This window comes from Gadus macrocephalus, chromosome 2 (assembly GCF_031168955.1).
Source record: "Gadus macrocephalus chromosome 2, ASM3116895v1".
Lineage (NCBI taxonomy): Eukaryota > Metazoa > Chordata > Actinopteri > Gadiformes > Gadidae > Gadus > Gadus macrocephalus.
Genome location: NC_082383.1, coordinates 1722154 through 1735776, shown reverse-complemented (window position 1 = coordinate 1735776; position 13623 = coordinate 1722154). Strand labels below are relative to the sequence as shown.

The window sequence follows — 13623 nt, the reverse complement described above, 5'->3', positions numbered from 1 at the left end:
TATAGAACTCGTCTGTAGTCATATTATAACGCAATTTCATAATACATCGGTAGTTTTTTCTTTACTATGGTTTGCGAAACCCCCCTTTATTTGGTTTTTGGAAGTGGCCAAAAGTGCCCAGGGTGGATTTTCTCACGTGGTTACTATATTTTTGATCGACATCTAGACCAACCAATGAGAAAAAACGATAAGCTTAGCAACAGAAAATTCGTTGTATTGACCAATTGCTGGAGAGATGGGTTGGCCACTATCGGCTGAAGATCCTAAAACATGATTGGTTTAAACATGTGCCTGTTATACACTGTTTGTGGGGTTTGTAGTTCAGTCGGTCAGAGTTTCCTAGCACTTCATCAAATTGAAAACTACACGACCCATATCCCAGCTTGTGCTGTAAGCAACAGCATGCACTCTGGTAGAGGCGGAGCCACTATATAAACGCGAGCTCCTTCTTCTTGAGTAGCACACTGGACACTGTTGTGGCGACGTAACGGTGTCTTCGGGTGTAAGATAGCTATGTTAGCACTGAAATAGTTAACGGTAGTTAGCAACAGTAGTCCTGACGAATCGTTTGGGGAACAACAATTAACTTGGTATTTAACTAATATTAACTTTTATAATAACGATTATTTTTTGACAAGTTAGGCTCAACTTTTGAAAGAAGATCAACAGCGTTATCTTAAAAGAACAGTATTTTTTTTTTTTGGGGGGGTGAAATTTTAACATGTTCAAAAAAGCCTCCGAAGATGTATTTTGATAGGGACGTCATTTGAGATGTGGTAAGACAAAAGACCCTCTACAAAAGACCAGGATGACAGAACCAGCCAGTGACCAGAACCATCACCTGAAAACTTCAGATGCCCCATCAGGTGGGAGTGGACCCTCTTCGGAGCATCCGCCGACCAGTGACCATGCGGTCCCAGAGTCGGGCGATAGGGGGCGCCAGAGAGACCCGCAGCCCAAAGCGGAAAACGGCGCTGTGGATATCAACGCTGACAAGTTATGGCAAATGCGAGGCGGACAGAGGGAGGTGTGTCGAGCCCTAGCTGCCGGAAACTCTCTACCTAAATGCCCCGTGGCGGTCCAACACTGTCAAGGACCGGCCGTGGACGCGTCAGGAGACGGGAATTTTGCCGCACACGGCAACAGCGGAGACGGGCCGCTGGAGGAGACTTTGAGCCAAGTGCAGGGGGAGAGTGGCTCTCACGTTGACACCGGCCCCGGATCAGATGCGCGCCTGGGCAAGAAGAAGCACCGACGCCGTCCGTCTAAGAAGAAGCGTCGCTGGAAGCCCTACTTCAAACTTTCATGGGAGGAGAAAAAGGCCCTCGACGAGCGGGAGACCGCCCGGGCTTCCCGGGTGAGGGAGGAGATGTTCGCCAAGGGGCTCCCCGTGGCCCCGTACAACACCACCCAGTTCCTGATGGACGAGCACGACCGAGAGGAGCCCGACCTGAACACCGAGACCGGGCCGAGGCGGCTCTCCGGCCCCGGTGTCCGCCCGGAGGACACTGCCAGCGAGGAGGACTTCATGGAGAACGAGGAGGAAGAGGATGACGGCAGCTGCGGTGGCAGTGACGGCATCGGGAGACCTGGAAACGCGGGAGGAGAATTCCTCCAGAGAGACTTTTCCGAAACCTACGAAAGGTACCATGTCGAGACTCTCCAGAATATGAGCAAGCAGGAGCTGGTCCAGGAGTACCTGGAGCTGGAGAAGTGCATGTCCCGCCTGGAGGAGGAGAACAACCGGCTGCGACGCAGCAGCACCGAGCCGGGGGTCACCGCCGAGAGCCCGCTGTCCCCCGGGGACCCCGCGGCGACCCGGGTCCGGGAGCTGGAGGGGGAGCTGGAGAGACTGCGGGTGCAGAACGACGCGCTCCGTCTGCAGAGTCTGCCAAATAACGAGCGAGGTCCTGTTGTGACTAACTGAGGGGGGCGGGGGTCATGTGTTTTCCTTTAATTGTTTTGTTATCCAATCGGTTCCGTGATTGAATTGCTTGTACACTTGTACAATTCATTTTCTATTTGGACTTTGCGCCATCGTATTCAAACTTTTCAAGAGGTAATGTAAATATTTACAAAAAAATAATAATATTCCTTTTATGAAGCGAATGTATTCGAGACTACGAAACTTGTTTTTTTTCTCTCTTGTTAATATACATTTAAAAATACAGTCTCATTTTGAATCGATGTTAATGGTTGATTTTCAAAAAATGTAATTGTTAAAGTGCAGCTTATTGGACCGGCTTGCAAAGTGTTTTGTTATTTTGCAGGAAAAATTAATAAATCAAACCTTGGAAGAACATTTGTGTTTTATTGGGACGTTTCTGCAAATATAGGGTAATGCGTTTTGAAATGACCCAAAGATGGGATGCAGAATAAACGAGGGGGATGGGAAGGCCTACTGTTCCCCATGTGCGAAAGGAGGACTTCTGGGCCCATCCTACCAAGTCTGATCAATGTTATTGTCTTCATGTATAAAGCTATACGCGCAAATTATAATCGAGTAATATTTGTTCATTTGGGCGTGTTGGCCGACCGAATGCATTTTCAACAGCATTTAGTCTAGACCTTAATAGCTAATCAATATCCAAAACGGTAGGCCTATATTTGTAAGTTGTTTGTGATGGGCGAAGCGTCGGAGATGAGTTCCTGTGCAGAGACAATGTGCAGGAGAAACTGGGAGGCGCATGGCCGCGTCGCCCCACTAGAGGGCGCCCTTTGTCTTGTGTTCACGTTGGGCACGACACACGCCTCTGAAGACCTATTAATCATGAATAATCAAACTGTCTTGTACTTCATTGGTTCATATGAAGTGAATTATATGCTCTAATATCCTCTGCTCGTTTATGTTTTTGTTGTTGCCCGGATCCATTATTAAAAGGACAGTACACAGGAAAAAGTCGTTTTCATATCAGATAGTTTTACTCAAAGCAATTCAAAATGTACACATTACAATATGTTACATATTTAGACAGTATTTACAAAAAAATCTTCCATTACAAGAACCAAAACAGTCACATTTCAGACGACTAACACAGCGAGTAGTGTGTTAACAGTTCGATTTTTCCATAACAATTTTGCAGCCCGTCACACGAAACCATATGGCATTGGTGACCGACGGTACCGACGCGTCTTTACAGTCTCTTGTCACTTTTAAGTCTCGCGAGACTAACTTGTCAGGTGTACCATATTTGTATGACCTCAGCTTTTCTGTTCAACAAATGTAGCTGGGATAAACCTATGCTCCCCCAACCCCGTTTAGCAGCATCGGTAAGTAGCTGTTTGCGCCTGTATTATTGGAAGAGAGAGAGAGAGAGAGAGAGAGAGAGAGAGAGAGAGAGAGAGAGAGAGAGAGAGAGAGAGAGAGAGAGAGAGAGAGAGAGAGAGAGAGAGAGAGAGAGAGAGAGAGAGAGAGAGAGAGAGAGTGAGTGTGAGTATGAGTGAGTGCATAGTAATGTACTTGGCTTGGTTGTGCTTGTAACAGACTGACAGACAGACCGCTTTATGTTCGATGTACTACAGAGCGTCAGTTGGTGCGTCAGATAACCGCGGAACTAATGGAGATGGAGAATGAGCAGATATGGCACCGCAAGAAAATAAAACAAATATCCAGTATACAGGCACTTGTAGGACTAATCTTGAGGTAACTTGAAACAGAAATAAAATATTTTCTTATCCCGTTTGGGGGGGCTTTCCTGACACACGCAGATCTGCCTCATAACATTATGATAAATATTATTATTCCTTATAAAAAAACTCCCCAGTTGGATGTAAAGGACACAATTGTTTCCATGTAGGCCTACTGGAAATATGTTCCACCTGTGTATTCGTGATGCCTGTTCTCAAAATCAAAAGCTGTGATTAAGAAAACGGTACATTACATGTGGATGCGTTATGTTCCGTCGGTGATCAATAGTAGTGGCTTCACTACAATGGAACATAACGGAGTCGATTCTGGGTATGCAAAAAAAAAAGAAGACATGCAAAACCCTTTCAATCTGATCATTGTATTGGTTGCCGAGCCCTGAAAAAAAGCAACGATTTTTCACAAGATTGACATGCTGTTGAATCATTTAACAAGTGCTATCGGACACATTATGCCACTAAACCAAAAGCCATTCCAAGCCTGGCATAGAAAGGCTGCCTGATTACTGATGTAACAGTTTCGCCTTGCATGTCATGGTCATAGTTTTTGTATTTGATAATGCAATATTTATATATTTTCTGGAAACAGAGGAGGGGGTTTTGCATAGCGGTGAGAATCAACCGGGAAGGCATCTGTTTGTGAGATAAAGATTCAGGTTTTGTTTCTTACTTGCTTTTTGTTTTGTGTGTATGTGTATGTGTGTGTCTGTCTGTGTAATGCAACTGTTCAAGTAGCATATCAACTGAAAAAGATTGACCGTGCATGTGTATGCACCTTTTTGTAAACCATAACGAAATAACAAGGAGGAAAGTTAAAACAAATATAACATATTTATATTTACAGGGTTAACTTACACAAGGCTTTTTACAAATGTTACAAAATAGTTAGACACAAACACCTGAACACTTAGACATTATCACAAACGTGGCTGAGCGAACACACAGACACATATAGACAACGTTAGTAAAAAGTACTCTCAAACTAGCTTTTTCTGTCAGCTCTGCATGTGAATGTGTGTGTGTGTGTGTGTCCCATGAGTGACCGTAGTACTTACTGTATTAAAGTGTCTGTGGTCTAAGAAGTAACAGAGTGGGAAGACTTGTATACAAAGCCAGCTCTGGCTACAAAAAAAAAGGCTTAAAACCCTGCTTTAAAAGTAAGCCACGAAGACTCTGTGTAATCGAGTTGCGTTTCATTACTGCGTTGTGTGTCGCTTGATTAAGTAACGGTGTGTGTGAGTGTGTTTGTATCAAAGAGTTAGAAATAAACCGAAAGTAATGAATGGGGCGCTGTCTGTATTCTCCTGTCCCGGCTTTCTAAAGTATTCTTGGCAATAGGGAAATATTTTTTTTTTTAGCTTGCTGCAAACACCGTACTCTGAGGAACCCAAAGGAGTTTACCTCCCCTCGAGCACCTTACCCGGCTCAGGGAACCAACCTGGCTTAATCTCTGGGATTCCGCTCGAAGCCGGACAGGAGGAAACACGACCCAGTCGATCCGACGGCCGCGTGTGACTACGATTTCTTGGCTGCGTGATAGACTGCGACGCGGGTCGGCGCCGGCCCTGTGTCCGAAACCCCTTTCACAATGATTCCGATTAATAGAGCACACGAGAATACAAAAACAAAAATAAAAAAAGTTTAAAAAAAGAACCGTTAATAAATACTTTGGCAACAGTGGAACGCCCTTCGCCATGCTAAGAGAGCTGACCAAAACAAAAGAAGGGTGGGAGGCCGAGTCCAGACGGGTCCTTTGGTCCTTTGGTCTTCTCCATGTCTGTGGACACCTCTGTGCCTCAAGAGCCGGCGGTCCCCCCGATGGAAGAGTCTGGGTCTGCGGCTCCCGGGAGTCAGGGGGGCCCGTGGGGAGGGGTCCGTGGTGGTCCGGGGGGGGGGGGGGGGGGAGATCTCAGAGGTACTGGGAGAACCGAGAAGGAGGGGCTCTGCGTGAGGTCGGGGCGTCCTCCCGGCCTGGCTCCGGCTCCGGGTCGGGTCTCTGCAGGGGAGGGGGGGGTGCTGCCGGCTTGGCCAGGCCGGAGGCGATGGGGGCCAGGGGCAGGTCTCCGGTCAGCAGCAGGGGCCGCTTGCCCGTGGTCTCGGTGGGGGACGCCACCACCGTGTGCCGGCGCCAGGCGCGTCTCTTGCGGCGCGTCTCGGGCGACAGCGGCTTCCTCAGGCCCACGGTGCGCAGGTCGTCGGCCGAGCCCAGGAGGCGGGCCCTCACCTGGTCCACCAGGGAGCCCCGCCCCTGGGCCTGGCCGCCGGAGGGGGCGAAGGAGGCGGCCTCCCCGGGGGCCGCCGGGGGCGGCGCCGGGCGCAGGCTCTCCTGGCTGCTCCCCGACGAGGGGTTGGTCCGGGAGGGGTCCCGCCTCGGCCGCGGCCCGCCCTCAGCCCGGTCGGGGCCCAGGGAGTCCAGCAGGTCCATGGAGCGCGCCTTGGCCTTCTTGCGGGCCAGCGTGTCGCACTGGATCAGCCGGTGGGAGTTGAAGGAGGGCCGCGAGTGCAGCCGGTGGGCGGCGGCCGAGGAGGACGACGACGAGGGGGTGGTGGAGCCGGCCCCGCCCTCGCCCCTCTCCGCAGGCTCGGGCGTGGGCGGGGCCAGCAGCGGCATGGGGCTGAGGACGGGCGGGGGCGACTTGTAGTGGGTGTAGAGGAAGCTGCGTTGTGACGCCGCCGTCGCCGCGGGCGACGCAGGGGGCGTAGCCGTGGCGTGGGGCGTGGCCTCGGCGGGGGGCGTGGCCGTGGCGGCGGCGGGCACCGGGTGCTTCTCGGGCCGCTCCTGGGTGACGGAGCGCGAGGCGAAGCCGCTCTCGTTGTCCGTCTCGCTGACCAGCTCGCTGTTCTCGTCGTCGCCGTCGTCACCGTGGGAACGCAGGCTCCGCCCCAGCGTGGACAGCGTGGAGTAGCCCGAGACGATGGAGCGAGCGTCTTCCGGCGATCGCCACGGCGACCCTTTCGCCCCCGCCCTGTCCTTCTCCACCTCCTCCACCTCCTCCTCCGTCTCCTCCTCCTCCTCCCGGGGCATCGAGGCCCCCTGGCTCCGCTCCTCCACCTGCGTGGCGAGGAGGAGCGTCTCGCCCGCCGCGTCCGACGCACCCGCCCCCCCGCGCTCCTCCGTCACCTGTACGATCGTTTGGAACGCCTCCTGCCTCCTCGCCACATCCTGCTCCCCTCCCTCCTCCTCTTCCTCCTCCTCGTCCTCCTCGTCCTCCTCCCCCACCGCCCGGGGGGCGGTGTCCCCCCCGGCGGGTGACTCCGCCTCCTCGCCCTCCTCCGACTCCACCGATTGGCTGGGTTTGACGGGCCCCGGCTCCGCGTCGTCGTCGTCGGTGCTGCCGGCGCCGCGGCGGCCGTGGCGCTTGCGGCGCTTGCGGCCCGTGACGGCCGACATGATGGACAGCGTCAGGAAGTCCTTGGCCGTCAGGTCCTTCTTGGAGCCCCAGGACATCTGGGAGAGGAAGCGGCCGGTGAGTGGGGCGTCGCCGGGCGGCGGATCTAAACGCCGTTTTCTAGATCTTCTAAAAGGGGCTCGGAGATTGTAATCTCTCCGAGTGTGAGGATATGCGTCCTGAACGTATGAGACGTTGTGTCTCTTTTGTTTCTTTTATACTGTATTTTATACTATTTATTGTTGTGTTTATGTGAGCATTGTTTTAGAGGCTGCATAAGCTAATTTCGTTGGATGGATCTACGGACAAATCAAAGACGATTAAAGTATATTCTATTCTACTCCGTTAGACGTTTTAAAGGGAACTAGTTCAAGATGTCCCTAAACTATTAAACATCAAACCAAACGAGGTAGTCCCCACCCAATAGACGATTTTTTAATTCATGGTCGGGGATATAGTACCAGAATGTTTCATAGACGGTACTTGGTAATCCCACTCATTTAACACTTGCATTTCTCTTCATTTAAATCTAGATTTGGACCAGGATCAATCTGAAACACTACCATGTAATAACTCGTTTTTGGCTTTAGTTTGTTGCTGTAAATACGCTCATGGTTGTCATGTCGGAGGTCTACAAACACAGGTATACACAGTTGATATCCTAAACAATACCGAGCCAATCACGTCCGACCACAGCAGAACAGCAACGCCCACTGTGGACACTGTCCTTTCTCCCACAGCTCTGCACCGTCACAGTGGAATGCTGGGTATTTATTTAGCCTTTATTTGACAAATGGAGGACAATGAGCCTTTTCCAATTTCAACATTACAGTACAAGTTCTAATAACATCATCATTCATAAAAATGGCGTCTTACTTTATTGCGCTTTTTAAACTGGAGGAGATACTGAGAATGAAAGATGGTCTTGATACACAATTGAATCGATTCGATTAAATTGCCAGTGGAGATAAATGCATTCATCTTGTATGGACCGGAAAAAGCCAGCATGTGTTCCAAGGGAAAAATCTAAACCCAGCCCTTCTACCCCCATCTGTGGAGCCTCCTTACCTTGGATTTAGCACCTTCACTATTGGTTGAGTCTGTTGGGGAGAAGAAGAGAAAAACAGATCAGACCCTGAGCGTGCACGTGAGTTCAGGGAGGGTGCACGGCAGAGGTGGGCACTGAGAGGTTTGGTCCTGTTTTTTTCACATGTTTAACTAGTATTGTTGTTATTGTCTGGGTATTTTTACGTGCATACCTAGTGTTGTTAATTCTGTGTGTTTTTACATGTATTACTAATGTTCATGCTGTCTATTTGTTTTAAAATGTTTAACTAGTATTGTTGACATTGTCTGTGTGTTTTCACATGTATACCTAGTACTGTTGACATTGCGTGTGTATTTTTACATGTATTACTAGTATTGTTTACATTGTGTATTTTACATGTACTGTATATCTAGTAGATATTGTCTGTGTATTTTTACATGGATCGGTAACGGATCTTGCGGTGAAGCCAGAACTCGTTGCCCCTCTGAACGGTATGTGATCAGGGTGTTGATAAGAGCAAGGCAGGTTGGGTAAGAGGCAGAGGAGAGTCTGTATTAGGAAAACCACGGCACGCGCTGATGACATCACGGAAAAACACGACGTCCACAACATCAACCAGCGAGGAGAGGCGAGGTGCGCGGTGGGAAGGGCGTGAAAGCAGAAGGGATAAAAACAAGTTGGGGGGAGCTAACTCTTTCCCTTACATCGACACAAAACACTCTCTTCTTCCGTTTACCTTTCATATCCATGCATAACCATATGCCAGGTGGATGGGTTAGGGGGAGAGTGGGAGAGTGTGTGTGTGTTGTGGTTGTTCTCTGTGTGTGTGTGTGTGTGTGTGTGTGTGTGTGTGTTTGTGTGTGTGTGTGTCTGTGGGGGGGGTGTGTGGGTGTGTGTGTGTTGTTTGTCTCTTTGTGTGTGTGTGTGTGTGTGTGTGTTGATGGTCTGTGTGTGTGTTGTTCATCTCTGCGTGAGTGTGTGTGTGTGTCTGAAAGTTTGTATTGTGTGTGTGTGTGTTTGTGTGTGTGAAAGTTTGTGTGTGTGTGTATGTGTGTGTGTGTTGCTTGTGGATGTACTTGTCTGTGTGTGTGTGTGTGTTGCTTGTTTGTGCGTGTGTGTGTATGCGTGTGTTGCTTGCCTGTGTGTGTGTATGTGCATGTCTGTTTGTGTGTGTGTTGCTTATTTGTGCATGCGTGTGTGTATGCGTGTGTTGCTTGTTTGTGCGCGTGTGTGTATGTGTGTGTTACTTGTCTGTGTGTGTATGTGCTTGTCTGTCTGTCCTGTGTGTGTGTGTGTGTTTCGCTTGCCACCCTTAAAGGCAGCGGGTGAATAGGGATTTCGAGGGGTGGGTGCGAAATGTCTCTCCCTCCTTTCTCCCGCTCCTCTCTCTGACTAACTGAGTACTGTGAACACCACAGTGCCAGATACCAGGGGCGAGTTAGAAGAGAGAGGCACGGGGCAAACGCTCTACTCTGTCCATTCATTCAGTCGGTTGGCTGGGTGGCAACAGAATGGCACTGGCCTTCAACGCAGGTGGAGAGGGAGACGCAGGAGTGCTGATATGGGTGGGGGGGGGGGGGGGGGGAAGTGATGGGTGACGATAATGACGACACACACACACACACACCAAACACATTATGCAAACCTCCCCTAATCACTTATCTGCTTCCCTGGGGGGGGGGGGGGGGGGGGAGGGGGGATTATGTTGTTGCAGCGCGTGTTCCTTTCTCACACAAAACAAACACTTTGGGTTTGGCAACGCTCACGCAAGCACAAACGCACGCAGACGGCCGCGGTGGCGGAGGTGGTGCAGGTGGTAGTGGTGGAGGGAAATGGGGGTGGGGGTGGGGGTGGGGGTGGTGGTGGAGTTAAAAGATCCTACCGAAGAGGCTGCTCCGAAGGGTCAGCTGAGAGAGAGAGAGAGAGATGAGCACGGGACAGAAGAGGAAAGATAAGCAACAAGGCAGGAACACAGAGAGGTCAGCTGAAAGAGGAGAAGGGGGGGGGGGGGGGGGGGGGGGGCTGCGAGCGAGCCACAGCCCGGTGGCCATGTCCTGCAGCCAGCTGCACGTCGATGGAAGAGGACGTACGAGTCTGACGGATCATCCTGCCGTTTCCATGGAGAATCGGTCCAGTACGGGGGGAGGGGGGTGTAAGAGAGAGGTATGGCGTTCAACTACCGCGGTGGTGGTGGTGGTGGTGGTGGTGGTGGGCTCGATGCCCTGGCTTCCCTGGGCCTTCCTGGAAGTACCCTTGAGCAAGACGCCTCGCCCTGAACCCCTACCTGCTCTTGTAACACCTGGAGAAACTCACTGACTGGGTGGGATGAAAGCTCAGGGAGCCAATGGGAAGCAGGTTGAGAAATAATCAGCGCCGCAGCCTCAACGCGTTCCTATTGGCCACGCGTGTCGGCGCGAGCGTGGTGATTGGCCTGGCGTCGCTCACCTGACGCCTCCCCTAGGTAGGCGGTCCTGCCGATGTTGGACAGCAGGTGGTCGATGTTGGGGGCGGGCTGCACGTCTCCCGTCTCCACTGGCGTCTGCCGAGGAGGGGGTTCGGTGTTATTGAGTAAAGGCAGCGGCGCTGACACACACGCGCACACGCACATACGCACGCGCGCAAGCACACAGTCGCACACAGTGCAAGGGTCCATAGTTCTAAGCAGTTGATAATACTTGTGTTGAAGGACTTTTTAGGACATTGTGTTATTTTCTGCTTGCCCATATTCAAACGAGAAGCACCGAATCGTTTTTTGCCATTGGAATAGTCCAGGCCTAGGTTGGAGCAAGTTAGCATTTGGCTAGTTAAGGGTTAGCCGTATCAATGGAAGCAGGTGAGATCGACTAGCAGCGTGTAAATACTAAGAAGGACATCTTGGATTCACTCAGGCACCTGGGGGTGAAGTCACACCGCGGCGGGCTGCACAGGGATTAGGATAAACAAACAAACTCTAAATGTAGCTCTGAAGCAATCAAGAGGCCTTTTTGATGTTATTTGATTCACTGTTTACAAAGACACGAGGGAAATCGCAGAAATATATTTACTTTGGCAAGGTTGGAAATGGTTTGTTTCATCTTCTGAGCTGCGTCCATCGATTTTGGCTCACTCAGTATAATGGGAACTCAGTGGAAGGGAATGCTCGGCTGGTTGATGAATTGTGCATCTCATTTGACCATGGTTACAGGGGAAAATAACCTTATTTCCCCAAAATTATGGATTGTTCCTTTAAAAGTCACTCAAATGTTTCCCTTCGGATGTTTTACGTTCTGGAACCTACCTTGTCGTCCATGTCCATCTCATCAGTGAAAAACCAGATGTACTGAAAAGACACAAGAGGAGACGTTTGCGAGATAGATAGAATCAGACTAAAAGGACAAAGAATCCCACAATTGTATGTTTGTGCACATACAGCATGTGTAGATACAGAATGTATGAGACTGTGGGTTTGTGATGTGTATTTTGAATTGTCTGGGAATGTGTATGCGTTTGTTTGTGTGTAGGTGTGTGCGTGAATGTGTTTGTGTGTGTGTGTCTGCATGAATGTGTGTGTGTGAATGTTTGTGTGCGTTTGCATGAATATGTGTACGTGAATGTGTGTGTCTGCATGAATGTGTGTGTGGGAATACGAGTGTGTGTGTGTGTGTTTGCATGAATGTGTGTCTGTTAATGTGCAAGTGTATGTGTGCATGAATATGTGTATGTGTGTGAGTGAATGAGCGTTAATGTGTGTGTGTGTGTGGGAGCTCGTCTCTCACGTGTTGGATGAGTGTTTCCACGATCTTGTAGCGGTCGGGCATGTGTGTGACCATGTCTGTCATGTTGTCCTCAGAGGTCCGAACCAGCGTGGGCCCGAACACCAGCGCCAGGTTCCTGGGCTCCATCTACACACACACACACACACACACACACACACACACACACACACACACACACACACACACACACACACACACACACACACACACACACACACACACACACACACACACACACACACACACACATTCTTAGACACACACACACACACACAGACACACACAAACAGACGCACACACACACATTCCCAAACACACACACACACACACACACACACACACACACACACACACACACACAGACATTCAAAAACACACAGACAAACATGCGCACGAAAACACACACAAACACACACACACACAAACACACACAGATATAATTATAGTATAATATCATGTGATATTTACAGTAGATAAACGCGAGTGAAGAAGTCTGAGGAAGAGGAGGACCGGGGACACACACCTTGTTCTTATCAGAGTGGTCCGCCACCGTCTTCAGGTGGCCGATCAGGAACTTGAGCGTGTGGTAGTAGTAGTCCGGCAGGTCGCGGATCTGAGGGAGAACCACAAGGGATGTCAGCCTTAAGGGAACCTGAGGAACCTGGCCTATAAACCAGGTTTGTCTCCGCCTCCAGCCCACACACACACAGGCATGGCCAGATGCGCACACACACGCACACACACACACACACACACACACACACACACACACACACACACACACACACACACACACACACACACACACACACACACACACACACACACACACACACACACACACACACACACACACACACACGCTAGGGCTGCTCGATAATGGGAAAAATCATAATCACGATTATTTTGGTCAATATTGAAATCACGATTATTCAAACGATTATTGTTGAGTTTGAAAACATGTTGTATTTATTCAGCGTGTCTCTCCAAAAAAAAACTTTGGAACTGAGAACTTTGAAATTCTGCTTAAAAACATACACAAAATGGTCGAAAAGAAAATGTTCCAATCTAAAATAATATAAAGATATGTATCCAGCTGTTCTGCCCTTTCTATAAAACATAAATAAAAAAAAATATCAATACATTTTTCTTTTTTAAATCGAAAAGCTCGATTATGTTAATTTTGTGACAGTTTGACGACAATTTTGTGACAGTTTGCCATAACGCACCCACACAAGTGCATACACACAGACACACACACACACGCGCGTGCACACATACAAACTGGGCCACTTCAGAGCGTCGGGGAGGAGGGGGACTCACCAGTTTGTTCATGGTCTTCAGCCTCTCAGAGTTAGTGTCCAAGCGGTTGGCGTCGATGAAGTCGTTGTACTTGTCTGTGGAGGCAGGAGAGAACAGGCCCGACATCAATAACCCTTCATTTTGTTTGGATGTTTCCAGTGTTATGAATGAATGAATGCAGTGGGGAAACTCGTGGTGGAGGCCTCGGTGTGTTTTAAGCGTTATGAATGAATGAATGCAGTGATGGACGTTGCTTTGCGGAACTGCATTGAACGCGTCACCGTCAGTGTTTACATGTTTTTGTTACGAATGAATGAATGAATGAATGAATGATGAATGCAGTGAGGGGGGCGATGCTGTGGTGGAGAGAAGGTCTCACCGTCGGTGAAGACGGGCTCGGGAAGCTTCCGGAAGAAGGACTTGAGCAGGCTGCTCACCACGTTGAGGTCCTGCCACTTCTGAAGGGGGGGGGGGGGGAGCCAGT

At 49.9% G+C, this 13623-nt stretch overlaps 2 protein-coding genes across 2 annotated transcripts; one reads left to right on the top strand and one right to left on the bottom strand.

Moving 5' to 3' along the window:
- The first annotated feature begins 449 nt into the window (after window positions 1–449).
- hexim1 (HEXIM P-TEFb complex subunit 1) lies at window positions 450–2300 on the top strand. The gene has a single exon (XM_060070499.1). It carries the CDS (start codon window positions 809–811, stop codon window positions 1925–1927), a length of 1119 nt encoding a protein of 372 aa, XP_059926482.1. The 5' UTR covers window positions 450–808; the 3' UTR covers window positions 1928–2300.
- A 600-nt stretch (window positions 2301–2900) lies between these two features.
- Window positions 2901–13618, bottom strand: LOC132474266 (rho GTPase-activating protein 23-like; the record flags this gene model as incomplete). The annotated part of the gene is made up of 8 exons (XM_060074861.1): window positions 2901–7093; window positions 8103–8134; window positions 10528–10621; window positions 11360–11401; window positions 11838–11963; window positions 12361–12450; window positions 13161–13234; window positions 13519–13618. Coding segments are annotated over 8 exons (2097 nt in total), but the record flags the coding sequence as incomplete, so codon positions are not given.
- Between the last annotated feature and the right edge of the window lie 5 nt (window positions 13619–13623).